The sequence below is a fragment of the Monodelphis domestica genome, chromosome 8 (genome assembly GCF_027887165.1).
Source record: "Monodelphis domestica isolate mMonDom1 chromosome 8, mMonDom1.pri, whole genome shotgun sequence".
Taxonomy (NCBI): Eukaryota; Metazoa; Chordata; class Mammalia; order Didelphimorphia; family Didelphidae; genus Monodelphis; species Monodelphis domestica.
Genome location: NC_077234.1, coordinates 233,781,694 through 233,797,308, shown reverse-complemented (window position 1 = coordinate 233,797,308; position 15,615 = coordinate 233,781,694). Strand labels below are relative to the sequence as shown.

The 15,615-nt window shown below is 38.4% G+C and overlaps 1 protein-coding gene across 4 annotated transcripts in view; it reads left to right on the top strand.

Annotated features, from left to right (window-relative positions):
* GPM6B (glycoprotein M6B) overlaps positions 1-15,615 on the top strand; it is a 207,475-nt gene that overhangs the window by 183,982 nt on the left and 7,878 nt on the right. For all 4 annotated transcript variants that reach the window (XM_007500911.3, XM_056808349.1, XM_007500909.3 and 1 more), the window contains 4 exons: positions 4,871-5,057; positions 7,580-7,736; positions 12,678-12,849; positions 15,033-15,106. In XM_007500911.3, the coding sequence (XP_007500973.1) occupies positions 4,871-5,057; positions 7,580-7,736; positions 12,678-12,849; positions 15,033-15,106 (590 nt within the window). The remainder of the gene's footprint in view (positions 1-4,870; positions 5,058-7,579; positions 7,737-12,677; positions 12,850-15,032; positions 15,107-15,615) is intronic.

Genomic DNA, 15,615 nt, shown 5'->3' with positions numbered 1-15,615 from the left:
AAGTCCCCTGTTTTCCCTGCTGTTAAGCAACCAAGGACCACAGCATGGGCTGTCTGGTCTACTGTGGAGATCTAAATTAGGTGGAGGAACCCTTAGCCTTGACCTTCTGGAGATGTAAGCATTGGCTAAACAGAACCACTTTTCTAAGATCACCCACATCCTAATCCAGATTGGTGCTGATATTCCCTCTGGGGGAAAAATAATAACTAGCATTTTTATAGCACCTTCAGCTTTGCAGTGGCTTTATAAATATTCTCATTGGATTCTTCAAACAACCCTGGGAGTGCTATTATTGCCCCCATTGCACAGCTGAGGGAATCAAGGTGTAGGTTAAGTGTGACTATCCCAGGGTCACACAGATCGTACATGTCTAAGCCTGGACTTGAATTTGGGTCTTCCTAATTCCAAATCCAGGACTCTGCCCTACCACTTATTTTAATTATTTCATTTTTGTCCTCACAGCAATGCTTGGGAGGTAGATTCAATTATTAGCCCCATTTTCTAACCAAGGAAACTTGGGCAGGCAGAGGATAAGTGGCTTGCCAGGGGCTTCATAGCTAAGTGTTTGAGGTGAGATTCAAACTCTTGACTCCAGATCTAGTGCTCTATTTACTATAGCACATATTTGTTTGTAAAAGAGACAGAGATGATAGAAATTAAATGAGTCAATAGGGTGTAATGGAGAGAGAATTGGCCTTGGGAGTTGAGCCTTAGTTGGGTTCAAATTTCCTTCATCTGAGACTTAGAAGGGATATGGTTTTATCTCTATGACTTTGTTCATCTGTAAAATGGGAATAATACACTCTTACCATATTCTTCAAAAAAGTGTTAGAAAGAAAGTTCAGCTGATAATAATCATGGTGATGGCAATAAGCAATTTGAGCTTGACTTCCTAACACTTAGAGCTGTCCAAGAGGTCAATGAGCTGCCTAAGGAAATGGTGGATTTTCCCTCACTGTTATTCTTCAAGAAAAAGTCAGATGATCTTTGTTGGACACATTGCACAGAGAATTCCTGTTTAGATATGGATTGTTCTAGTGGCTTCTGAGGAGATTCTGTGACTCTTTAATAATTGCAAGAGTAATAAATATCAAAATATGGATCAGTAGATTTGAGAAGGAACTCTATTATTAAACAGAAACTATACATTGACAGCTACTGAAAATTCAAAGAATTTGTTCAGTTTTTTAAAAGAATCCATTCATATATTAAAATATCTTTTGCATAATTGTGCATGTATAATTGATATTTTACTTGCCTTCTCAGTAGGCAAGTGATGGGGGTGGGAAGGAGGGGCATAATTTGGAATTCAAAATTTAAAAATAAAATAATGCTAATAATATTATAATAAACATAATATTATATAATTATTTAAATTAATAATAGCACATCATTATGGTTATTAAAATTAAAATAAGTCCTTAGAAAATTCATCCAATTTTCTTTATCTTTTCATTTATCTTAAGAGTACCAATGCATTAACCTCTATTATTCTCTCATATTTCTAGAAGCTAGTTCTTTGTAACAAATGAAAATCATACCCCTATTTTATATTCATCAGTAGGATATAGAATGGTCCTTTGTTCCACCAATTAAAATGTATGTTATTAACTAAGCTTTAAGTTAAATTGAAGCCCAAAATCTAATAACCACATGCTGAAAAATCCTGATGTAGCGTAGAAGGTGAGCATTAGTTCTTTGTCTCCTACCTCAGATCCCCATTTTTAAAAGGTAAAAGTGGGTAGGTATATAGTTCTTTTTTTTCTTCTTCTTCTAAAATGTGATAAATATTCTTAGAAGAACTATATCCAAATTGGGGGGAGGGAAGAAGTGAGAGGAATGGAAAAGGGATGATGAGAACTATATATTTTTAATAACAAATTTCCACATAAGTTTTCTGAAGTTATATGATCCATATTGTCTCCCTCCCTCATTTTACTCTGCATCAGTTCACATGGGCCTTTCCAGCTCTTTCTGAAATCACCCTAAAACTATCTAATTACAGCAAATTTTAGACCATATTTCTTTTAACCTCACAGAATAATCTCTTGTTGAACCAGCTCTGGGAAGCGTAGAGGACAGAGTATTAGAAATGAAGTCTAGATTGGAATCCTGCCTCAGACCTGTGTGATTCCCAAGTCAGACTAGGTGAAAGATTTCCTAAGGTCCCTCCAATTCTGGCATTCGCGTGCCCATGAAAAAGACTATTTCTCGCTGTGCATCTTTAGTGGAGAGCAGTTTGCTTTTGTGAGCTTCCGCCGTCTCAGCTGTAAACGAAGGGGCTCGATAATTGGAAAAGGCTCCTTTCCAGGGGCTGATGGGCTGATGTTAGAGTCATCATTACAGATCTTTCCCTCATGTCAAAGGTCATATTTAAATTTTTAGGGAAAAAAATATTAATTGCATGAATGAATATCACAGATGGGTTCCATGTTGCAAAGGGATTTGTATCCATGATGGGGTGGTGTGTGGCAAGTTTCATTTTGTTCCAGAAGTTTGCAAAATGTTCTTTCATTCAGGACTTTTATAAGAACAAACACTTTATAATGTCTGTGTTCATTTCCCAGGAAAAAATTCTTTCCCATTGCCAATAGCAAGTACTAAATAATGTTAATTTTGGGTAGATTATTTTTGAAAATGATAGCTTTGCAAGACTTATATTTTCTATTGGCAACCCTTTCCCAGGCCATGCATGAAGCTTGTGTTTAATGAAAGCTATACTTCTGGCTTTATGCCCTTTCTCTGAATAATGAATTGCTTTTGATTGCTGTTAAAGATCATAATGCAGTTAAAACGCTATTTTCTTGACAACGAGTTTACTTTAAGGATCTGGAGAATATAAACAGACTGGGAGGCCAGAAGGGATGCAACAGGCAGACCTCAGCTCTTCTTCCCATGTTCGTTAATTGAACATTGCCCCAGTGGAAATACAGATTTCTCTCGGACCTAAAAATGATGTCACTCATGGTTGTTTTTGTAGAAAATCTCATTTTATGGGTATCTTTAGAGAAGTCTCATTTTAAATAAAATTGCAGGCCTCGTGCTTTCATTCTTTTCTGGCTGAAGGCAACTTTCTGTTGAACTCACTAAAGCTAATTGTAGTGTATTGCTTTTTTCTTCTTCCTAACTTCCTTTCCTTCCTTCATTTTTTCTTCTTTTTTCTTACTTTCTCCTTTTCTTCCTCTTTCCCTCTCCTCCATGCTTCCTTTTTCTTCCTTGCTTTCTTTCCCATCCTCCACATTTTCTTCTTTTAGTGTGTGTGTGTGGGGGGGGGGGTGAAGGGACTATTTGGAGCTTTGATTTCTTAATGTAAGGAATTCTCAATGAAAAAACTCATCTGCCATTGCAGTTCTGCAACCACGCAGCTATTTAGAGTCATAGAGAGGTTCTTGGGAGTTCTGAGAAGTTAAGTGGTTGACCAGCGACACATACCTAATATGCATCTGAAGTATGACTTGAAATGAGGTTTAAAAAGCATTTTAAAATATTTTCTTTCATATGAATTTATTACATTATATAATTTATTTAGTTGTTTATATTAACTCTCACCCATCACTATCAGTTTTGAGGGATTCGGGGTTGTTGCTTTTGCAGGGCATAGGTATATGATAGTTTATAGTGTGTTCAGTGATTGATGGCATTTCCTTTTCTTTTTGTACATCCTTCCTTTCTGTCAAATTCAATTAAGTGATTGGCCCAGGCTTAAGCTTCTAGAAACTGGCTGAGGGCAGATTTGAACCCAGATCCTGCTGACTCCTGGCCTGGTGCTCTGTCCACTGTCCCACCTGCCTGCCCCCAAGGGTATTTCCTTTAATGAGTGTGTTTTGGTGTTAGATAGGAGGACAAGCTTAAAGGTTTGGGTTTGAAGGGCGTTTTTTTAAGCTGCCTCTAGTGTTAGACCTCTTATCTCATCAGGATAGGGAATTCCAGGAATAGAAAATTCCTCCACTGATGCCTTGTCTGACACTTCAAACTCAAGAGAGTAACCTGAGGCACAACATTCAGGGCTGGTGAACACTCCTCTGCCAGTGCCTGACTCCTCTCTCCAAGGCTGTCCTTCTCATCACTACGGCACAGTTGCTCTCGTTCCTTTGTGCTAAGGGACCAAAATATCCATTATTTTCCCAAAACAACCTCTTTAACTTAATGTTGCTCAGAGCACAGCAATCGTCTAATTACAGCATTTGATTCTTCTGGTTGCAAACTATGTCAAAGGCTCAGTGAAAGTCATTAGTTCCAATAGAAACAATGACTTAAGTTACGCCAAAACTATAAAGGTCTTCCCTTCCTCATTGCTTCATTATCTTCCTAAAAAAATTAACAGGGGCAATGAGGTATCACAGGAGAAAGCACACTCAGCATGGGATTGTAAGAACCTGGGGTCAAACCTAGCCTCAGCCTTGGGAAAGTCACTTAACCCTGTTTGCCTCAGTTTCCTTATCTGTAAAATGAGCTGGAGAAGGAATTGGCAAATCATTCCAGCTTCTTTGCCAAATGGCATCAGAAAGAGTCACACCAGACTGGGATCATAGAAGTAGAGATGGAAGAGCTCTTCAAGGTCCTCTACTTCAACCTCCTTTTGCTATAGTTAAAGAAGATGTGATGTGCCCAAGACCTGGATGTATAGTTACTGACAACATACGTGATAAGTGATGTCATCTTGTTCATTCACCCTGATGGGAAAGTAATTCTCCCTGTACCTACTCTCCCAAGGCTGTCATTAAGAATCTCCTGAGATAGTCCATGAAAATGGCCTGAAGAACTTATCTATCTAGTACTCTATAAAGGTAGCATGTTGTGGGAAATATGGGTTTCCCAGCATGAAATGCATTTAACTGTGTTGTTTCTGTTTCCTCGCCCTGCTGCTTAGGTTGCTTTGAATGCTGCATCAAGTGTCTGGGAGGAGTGCCCTATGCTTCCCTTGTGGCTACCATTCTCTGCTTCTCTGGAGTTGCTTTATTTTGTGGCTGTGGACATGTTGCCCTGGCCGGGACCATATCCATTCTGGAACAGCATTTCTCCACAAACGCCAGTGACCATGCCATACTGAGTGAGGTGTAAGTATTCTCTTTGCCATTCCTTCTCCTCTCACCCCTAAACCTCTCCTTTCCAAAAAAATCAATTAGCATGAGCCTTTTCTGTCAACAAAAAGTTTTAATTTTTTTCTGTTAGTTTTCATTACGGACCTAACATTAAATAAAATGAGTATTTTTGTAGTGTATAGAAGAGAAAAAGAAGACGAAAGTACAGGTCCCCTTTTTGTACTCAATTATTTTTCCTTTTAAGTGTGTTACAAGTTCAACCTGTAGCTTTCAAAGCTCCCCTTTTGTCTATGCTTCTTTTTGACCTTTATTCTATTTTCTTTGATTTTTTTAAAAGATGCCTCAATTACTCTCCTTCTTTTCTTTTTTCTTGCTATCTTATCCCTACCTCTTTTTGTTCTCCCATTCACACTCATTGGGAGTAAAGAAAAACAGAAAGAAATTTAGGTTCAGCCAATTGCATGGGTCAAAGGAGATCCAGTAACCTAAGGAGAAAAGTTAGGGAGTGTCAGAAACCTATATAATAGGTTGGAACTAAGGGATGATGATGATAATAATGATGATGATGATGATGATGATGATGATGATGATGATGATGATGATGATGATGATGATGAAGATGATGAAGCTAAAGATACAGGAAGAGTATCTTTTGTATTGGTCATAGTGATGTAGCATATTAATGTTGTTTCTGGTGAGGATAGACTTCTTGACTTGAAGTTAGAATGACCTAAAAGTAAATCTTGCCTTTTGACATTGTGTGAAACTGGTACAAGTTACATTAGCTTTTTCATCTTTATTTTCTTCTATAAAATTAAGATAATGGTATCTTTTTGTAGATAATCACAAGGTTCAAATAAGATAAAGTGTTTTTGAATATGAAAAGTGTTTTGTAATCCTGAAAAAAGGCTTACTATAAGAATCAGTGATAGGCATATAGAAGGCTACTCCTTATTTACATAGAGGGAATAAAAAGAGGAAGAGAATTGACTGTGTTCATTAGGAAAGCATTCATTTGAGCTCTAAAATGAAGGGAACCTGGGCAACCAGTGCAAGAACAGGGAGGTAACTGGGACATCCAGCAATAACCTTGCCTTCCCCTCAGTCCTCCCTTGAAGCAACTTTGTACCATCTAAACAGTGCTGGTCCTTGAAGTGTTTATTTCCACAATTAGTTGGAATGATCATTTCAGTCTTACTTCAATATTTCTTCTCTGAGTTTTTCTTTCTGGTTTTCCTGCTCACAGCTGTCCTTTTCTTGCTAGGGCCCCTGTCCTAGGCTGACTGACATCAGGTACATGTGAAGGCCTTTTTATTAAATGAAATTTGGCAGCATACTAATATAGACAGAATAGGAACACTGGAAAGACGTTTTGGGGATTTTTTTCCTTTTGGTTTCATTTTTATGATGGATAACCAAAGCATTTTATGAAGAGAAAAGAAGTCTTTGCAAGCATCAGTCTCTATACAGAATTTATTGACTGCTTCTTATATGCAGACCTCTGTGTTGTGTGACTGTTGGATGACAGAAAGATGATGTGATGGATAATCTTTACTATTTTAAATATTTTAACTTTTTTCCTTGATTACATGAAAAAAAACAATTTTTGACCTTGTTTTTTAATTGATCAAATTTTTTACCCTCTCTCCTTTCTTTACTTCCCCCTCCCTGATAAGACAAGCAATCTGATATAGATTTTTCATGTATAATAATGTAAAATGTCTTTCCATATTAGTCATTTTGTGAAAGACAATTTTAACCAACCTAAAAAAGTGCATCCGGACTCCATCAATTCTTTCTCTGGAGGTGAATGCCATTTATCATCATGAGTCCTTGACAATTTTCTTTCTTTTAATTTCATTTAATTAATTAATTTAGACTATTTTTCCATGGTTACAAGATTCTTGTTCTTTCCCTCCCCTACCCCCACCTCCCTCCCATAGCCAACACACAATTCCACTGGGCTTTACACGTCCCTTGACAATTTTCTTGCATCATTGCTTTGCTAAGAATAGCGACATCATTCTTAATCATATATTATTGCGGTTATTGTGTACAATGTTCTCCTGGGTTCTGCTTATTTCACTTTGCATCAGTTCAGGTAGGTCTTTTCAGATTTTTCTTTAATCATCTTTCTCATCATTTCTTATAGCCCAGTGTATTCCATACTATCCCATTTGTTCAGCCATCCCTCAATGGATGGATATCTCCTCAGTTTCCAATTCTTTGCCATCATAAAAAGGAGCTCCTATAAATATTTTTAAAACAAACAGCACCTTTTCCCTTTTTAAAAAAATCTCTTTGAGGTCTCAGAAGTATACCTTTGACTTTCAATCATTGAAAAGATGATCCAATACCATTGCTCAGTCTGTATAAGCCAAACCGCCCTTAGTTTTACTTTTTCATCTAATTAGCACACTCGGTGATTGTGGCTCCTTCAGTATTTGACTTATCCTTATTTATTCCTCACCAAGGTGGGAAAGCTATCCGATTTGCAAAGTGAATTCTGCTTTTCACACATTCTCTTTCTCTGGCAGAATACAGCTGATGCAGTACGTCATCTATGGAATAGCATCTTTTTTCTTCTTATATGGGATCATTCTGTTGGCAGAAGGTTTTTATACCACAAGTGCAGTGAAAGAGCTGCATGGTGAGTTTAAAACAACAGCCTGTGGCCGGTGCATCAGTGGAATGGTGAGTATAAAGCTATCAGGATAACTTATTAGCTGACACTGTGCTGCTTTGTATTTATTTGTTTAAAAGAAAATCTAATTATGAGTAGGCAGAGAACATATAGAATTTCTACATTCTAATGTATCATTAAAATCACAGAACATTGACAAGGGAGCAGGAGCACAACAGATTATTTAAAATTATGTCTGATACTCCTTTTGGAATTGTAGGTGAACTTACCAGAAGTGTAAGAGAGCTTCTCAAAGAGAATACTTATATTCTATTTACATATATATAATATTATGGAAAGGAATCATGGCACCTCCTAAATCCACATCGTTAAAAGTAAAAATGGTCATTATGGCTTGATTTATTGACTTAACTCACCTGTGAGCAGTGGAGTCATCTTAGTATCTTTGAAGCCAGGAGGACTTTGGTCACAGTCCTACCTCTTACATCTTAAGTGCAGGACTCATCTTCCTGAGTTCAAATCTAGCTTCAGATACTTAATAGCTGTGTGACCCTGGCCAAGTCACTTTTTAACTCTGTTTAGCCTCAGTTTCCTCATCTATAAAATGAGCTAAAGAAGGAAACAGCAAATCACTCTAGTAACTCTGCTCAGAAAACCTCAGATGGGGTCATGAAGAGTCCAGCACTATTGAAAAACAACTGAACAGCAAAACAATAATCTGCTTCTGCCACACACTGATTGTATTACCCTAGGCAAATATCTTAACTTCTCAGGGCTGTAGGCAACTCTTGAAATTGTAAAGAGGGTGCCTAGGAGCATTGGTAGAGAAATGTCATCACTGGTAGAATGATCTTTACCTTCAATTTTACCTGTGCTAATTTTTTCCAGCTAAGAAGTTATTTTATACAATGCTTACTTGACTGATAGAATTCTGTGACGGACACTGAGCATCTTTTCAAGGGCAAGGTGGCATTGAAAAAATGTTGCGTGGGTTTTTGTTCTAGTCAATGAAAATATGTTGTATTTGATGCTTAGCTTTTTAAAAAATTCACCCGCAAAGCCTACTTCCATATTGGTCATTGTGGTAAGAGCACACTCATACAAACCCCAAAATAAAACCATAAATCCACCGATGTGAATGATACTCTGGTTTGATTGCCATCCATCCAACTCAACAGTTCTTTTTCTGGAGAGAGAGAGCATCCCCTGCCATAGCTCTTCCAAAATTGTCCCACATATTGCATTGCTAAGAGTAGATGCTTAGTTTTTTAATATTAATTGACAAGGTAAAATCTTTCCATTCGATAGTTATAAAGAATTTGGCATTAGAGGACCTAATTCAAATCCCTGCTCTTCCACTTTCTAATTGTGTGACCTTGGGAAAGTCTCTATCTCTCTGAGATTTGGTTTTCCCCCCTCTAAAGTGGAGAAGTTAAAATAAGTAACCTCTAAGGTCCCTTCCTGGTTTGAATCAATAGTCCAGTTTTTGATCACTTCATTAACAGGTTGGAACATCTCTGGTAGGTTGAATATTAGACCTGGAGCCAGAAAGGTCTGGGTTTAGATCCCGTATCTTATCCTAGCTACATATTATTGTTGTTTAGTCGTTTTAGTCCTGTTCTACTTTTTATGACCCCATTTGGGGTTTTCTTGGCAAAGACATAGGAGTGGGTTGCCTTTTCCTACTCTAGCTCAATTTATAGATGAGAAAACTGAGGCAAAGAGGATTAAATACCTTGCCTGGGGTCTCATCACTCACTAGCTACATAAGGAAGGGGGAAACCATTCAAACCTCTTTAAGTCTCTCTGCATTTTGGGGATCACACTTGTATTACCTACATCACAGTGCTGATGAGAGGTTCAGTGGAGTGTCATATTTGTAGATCTGCAAAGAGCCCCAGAGCCTGTATCTTGCTTAATCTCCTCATATTGCAGATAAGGAAACTGAGGCCCAGATCGTTGACCCAGATTCTCCAGAGCCAGGGTGTAAGCACTTTAGAAAGCCTAAAACACCATATAAATGGTAGATATTTGCATTCCTGTTCTTTTTAGTATTGCTATAGCAATGGTGGCCAGGCTTTTTAAACTACAGATTAAGACATATAGCCTGATGAAACAAAGTATTCGTGCAAAGACGAATTTTTTCAAAAACAAACTCTACAGCTGTGCTTCGACCTCCAGGACCTCTCATTCACTTGGCGTGTATCTGGTAGGTGCATGTTTGCAGCAGAGCTCCTGGAAGGTGCGTTGGCATTTCTCCCTTTCCCCAGGACTTAGCCCAGTGCCTGTTGCTTAATGAATGCTTATTGGCTTGAGTAGTTGGCATAGGGTGGCTGCCTTATCAATAGATTGGAAAGAACCTTCAGTTTTCATTCAACCAGTATTCATTGTATATAAAGACACTTTGTGACAGTCTGGCCGCCACTGTTGCCATTGACAGGTTTGACTTATCTTTATGAGTTAAAATTCAACCTTGGGCTTTAACAACTGTGTGGCTGTAGGCAAGTCACTTAACCCTGTTTTCCTCGGGTCCTCTGCAGGAGAAGGAAATAGCAAAGCCAGCATCTTTTACAGGAGAACCCCCTGAGCTTCCTCTGAGATCCAACAACAGGAACACCATTCATTAGTACAAGCTTTTTCTTTTTTCTCCCCTTTATTTCCTTTTTCTCCCCCCCCCCTCTATTTTCAAGGGGTAACAAAGCCGACTTCCGTTCCTTGTGGGGAGTGAGTGATCGGCTTAGTAGGATATGTCCATTGAAAAAGTATTCCATTCATCTGTAATAGACCAGGGAACTGTTTTATGGGAAAAAAGGCAAAAAGCCTCGAAGTTACTTCATTTCTGCCTTGGAGGCAGGGATAAAAAAAGACGCCCCCCTTTCAAGGTAAAGACTTAACTCGCTTTGAATTGGCAGCTTCCACCCAGGAATTCACCCTAGAAACCCCGGTGAGTGTTCCAAGATGCCACCAGCAGCTGATGCAGGAGAGCTCTGTCTTTCCTCTCCTTCCGCTCTTCCCACAGAAAGGAGGAGAGCCCCCCCGAGAGAAAGGTGCCCAGAATCGCCTCAGAAGAATCGTCCAACTGCAACATCTTTGAGTGCTGGTACAGAGCAACAGCACGCAGATTTCTAAGAGGGAAAGGGAGGGAGAATGACAGAAAGCAGCCACTATGCTCCATGAGTCTGGAGAGGGTCACAAAAATACCACCTAAATGCTGCTGCTTCCCAGGAGGGTGTTTTGAGAGGGAGGGATTCCTGAGGTGTGAAGCCCTTCAGGTGTGACATCACCAAGAAGGCTACCTGGGAAATGATGGACATGGCTCCTGTGGCCCTGCACCTCTTGAATCCAGCCCAGGTTGCTAGCCCATCACACAGAATCTGAAAGTTAAAATTGGTCCTTGAAGCGTGTACCATCAGCCTCCTCCCTTCTAGAAAGGCACTGACAAAGTTTGACTCCAAGAACTCCAAGTCCTCGCCCACTCGCTCCCTGTGGGTGTACATTCTGAGAATATAAATACCACAATGTGTTTGAGGCAGCTTTTCAAAGCTCTCCAAAAGTTGGTAGTCGAGGCTGAAGGTTAGGAAGAAAGTGAAGCAATATCATTATATTCTTCCTGAGATCGCCCACGGCAAAGCGTGGGTGAGCACCGAGCAGGATTTTTTCTTCTTTTTTTTAAGTCCAATCATTTCTTGCAAAGCTGCTGTGAATTTTTAAAGACTGAACAAGCCTAGAAGAAAAGATGGAGACTTTCCCCCAGAATGCTGTACAGTTAGCTTATTTCAGTATTATTTTAAACTCTTTTTAAAGGAAACATTCAGGCTTCTGACACTCCTCTAGAAGATCATTGAGAATTGGAAGGGACCTCTTCCTCTATTTAGTCCATCCCATATCTCAAAGGAGTCCCCACTGTAATAAATCCAACACGTCATCATTCAGCCTCTCCAGGGAAGGGAATCCACCACTCCTCAAGGCAATCCATTTGAATTTTGGACAGCTCTAAAGATGGAGAGGATGAGTAGGTGGCTCAATGTATAGAGTACCTAAATTCAAATGGGGCTTCATCTCCCTACTAGCTGTGTAACCCTGGGAAAGTCACTGAACCCCATCTGCCTGAGCTTCCTCATCTTTAAAATGATCTACAGAAGGAAATGACAAGCCACTCCAATATCTTTGCCAAGAAAGCCCCAGATGGGATAACAAAGAGTCAGACATCTCATTCTTTCCACTCCTCAGTCTCCTCCCAATAGTCATTTTTATTCTTTTCCATTCTACATGTACTAAATGCCTTCAACAAGTCCTCTTGTGACCTAGACTCAAAGCCCTCGACTCTTCTAATCGGCTTCCTAGATACTGGCCAATTTATCAATATGCTTCTTAAATTGTGCTGCTTATAACACTGCATTATTCTAAGTGGGGCCAGTAAGAGCCAAGTACTGTGGGACTATCCATTTAAAAGATTGTTTTCTCTAATGGCTGCTATTTTCTAAATAGAACTGTTTTTCAAAAATAAAGCTTCCTACAAAAATTATCCCCACAGTCTTTAGTTACTGAAGGATTGAGATGATCTAGGAGCTGTCCAAATGCAGAGTAGCCCCTATGAAGCAGTTATTATAGTAGTTTTCTGGGTCCAGTTTCTTATCTGTAAAATAAAGGGGTTAGACTAGAGTCTGTAGAGGGTCTAATCTCAGCTCCTAAATTCTAGGTTCCTGAAAGCCTAGTTCTGTGGATCATACATAAGAGCCCTTAATAAATGCTTTTTGGATTGGATCCAATTTTTCTATCCTAATTATATGGTTGTCCCACAAGTGGTCAATTCAATGATCTCTCTATGATTGATAGAAAAGTTAGCTCATGATTTCACCTCTTTAGCAGAAAGATTTAATGAGCCTCTGATCAATGATTACTCATAATGTCCTATAATTTGTAAGCATGGTTAGCTACTGCTTCTTTAAGATTTTAATATGGATTGATTGCATCTTTTCTTTTTTCCTCAGTTTGTTTTCCTCACCTACGTGCTTGGATTGGCCTGGCTTGGGGTCTTTGGCTTCTCGGCTGTGCCAGTCTTTATGTTCTATAACATATGGTCAACTTGTGAAGTCATCAAGTCACCCCAGACAAATTCAACAGCATCAGGGAGCCAGATCTGTGTGGATATCAGGCAATATGGTACTTGATTTTATCCTAATTAACTTAGCATCCTTTTCTTTTGCATTATGTCCATTGAGTTCCTAACTTATTTTTCAGATGGAATAAAAGATAACATGGGTAGCACCCTCCTATGCCCTTTGTTTTTCCATTTCTCTCTGAGGGTCCTCAGTTTATCATTATTTAGAGCTATAAAGGAATGGCATTTTATGTTCTATATCATTTTCATAATGGCTTAAGTGGTACATAGAATGCTGGACTTGGAATCAGGAAGACTTGGATTCTCTCTCATTTTTTTTATTTTGTATCATAGGCAAGTCCTTAAAATTCACCTTTATCACCTCACCTCACCCAGCTCTCTAAGACCTAACTTTACTCTGGCTTTGATCTAGCTTAAGGTAGGGAGTTCCTAAATATAGGAAGTAATCAGGAAGAGAAGCGACATGAAAATGAAGGCTGTCATTTCTTTCTTTTAAAACTTTTTTTCGAATGACAGTGTCTCACCTTTTCAACATTGTATCCTTATGAAAAATAGGACAAATAGGATATGTGTGCCTGTATATACACATCTATCTGTGTGTGTGTGTGTGGAGGATATAGAGCTAAACAGTTTATCTTCTGCTGCAAAGGAAACTCCATGAGTCATTTTTCCATCTGACCAATCAATTATGCAAATGTAGTAAACAACCTCTCAGCTCTATAATTTATCTCAATCGCATTCTTGACTTAGGAAAAAATGTAATTATCAGATAATTGCAAATTTATGAATCTTTTAAACATTGAGAGAACATTGAGAGAAACCATTTCTAGCCTTTGTAATTCAAACCTAAAGTACACAGTGAAAATCTGAAGCCATGTTCATGTAAAACATCCCCAGATCTATGTAAGCCGTTCCATGGACCAATTCAAATGCGATTTCCCAATGCATAAGCTAAGCTTGTGGCTCATTTGGATAATGCACCAAAGCAAATCTACCAGGTTCTTCTATGCATGAATTTATGAAATGTTAACCCTGTGAGAGAAAAAGGTAAAATGTTTAGAGGGTTTCTTTCATTCCTTTCTGTGGCCTGGTAAATGATGAGAGAGAGACAGGAGAGAGACATCACACAAAAACAATTTGCTTTTTTGAGTTTTTTAAATTCCAGATCAAAAATGGGAAAAGGTCCATGTTGACTTATGGCAATTCTCCTTAAGAATGAATTGTTGACATGGGGTTTCTTTCCTCATGACTCATCTTTTGTGTTGCCCAGTAGAGAAGCATGTAAACTGGAAATCCCATGATCTCGCATTATCCTGAAATTGGCATGTGTCTGTCTAGTAAGCTCAGGCATTCGCTGAGGGATTTCAAGGTTTGTTCTGTACCCATTTCTAGGTGGGGGGGGGGGGTTAAAGTTATTTTTGCTTCTGTTCTCTGTAAATCTCCTGGGGCAAGGGTGGGCTGATTATGTTTTTGGTCCCTAATTACATGACGGTTCTAAAGTGTTTGTCTTCAAATAAAACAGAAGTGCATTCTGACTTTGGCTTTGGGGAATGACGATTTTTTAAAACTTTGTTAGCTTCCTCTGTTACAGCAATACATAAAGTGCACATAACATGTCCATAATGGAATCTGAAGTCCAGAAAGAGGCATTATAATGGAGCTTTATTGTAATTTGAAGAAAATACATTTTTTTACCCTGAACCCCATTATGGTTCTAAAGTTAGCATTTTACTGTATGTGTAGCACCATCTTTGCAAAAATCAGTCTCCTTGAACCAAATGTGCATGTAACAAAGATTTTTATGCTAGGTTGGCAGCATGGATTTGGAACCCTCTGAAAGCTAGCAAATACTGTTCTAACTCAGGGCCAAAGAATTTTCTTTTATCCCTGTTTATTGTCTCCCAGATGACGTGGCAAGTGAATGTAGCCCCAGATTAAGGGTACAGATGCTATTTTAAGAACATCTCTTGTTTAGGTGTCAGTGGCTTAAGATTTGCTCATGGAAAGTGATAGCATGGTTTTATTTATATATATAAAAATATATATAATATATTTATATACACAATTTTATATATTTATATATAATATAAATACAATATTTATACATATATATATATATATATATATATATAAAACTGAGATCAGAAATAGTGAGGTTGTCAGTGAAAAACCATAATACCTTTGCAGTTTTAATCTAACATAAATTTGGGATCCGTGGTTGCAGGTATCATCCCTTGGAATGCCTTGCCGGGCAGGGCATGCGGCTCAACCCTGGAGAGCATCTGCAACACAAATGAGGTAGGGTGGCTTTCAGCTGCTGGGCTGGTCATTCACTGTCATTTCAGAACTTGGGCTGAGAAATTGAGTTCCTCTAAGCAGAAAGAGTACAAGACCTATGGCTTTAATTCTTTTAAGGAGAGCCTTCTTGCCTATTTGTGCAATTCCTTATACATCATTTTTCAGAACTAGAAGGTTCTACACTTTTCTGGGATGTTCTTAACATCAGAGACAAAGTTTGCAAGTATTAAATGGTGTTGCATAACAAGCATTGCACCTAAATAATGCAAAGTAATATAAAAAATAAGAAAAGTTCCCTGCCTCTGAGTTTTGTAATTTGACAAGATATGATTATTACCTTTCTATAGTACTTTAAGGTTTATAAGTGTTGTCCTAACAACTAATGTTGTTAGTTATCCCTATTTTATGGATGAGGAAACTTAAGGCTCATACAAGTTTTGTCTTTCCCCTAACACCACCTCTTTTTCTTCTTTCTTGATTTCATGTCTAGTAATAACATGTCTTCCCAG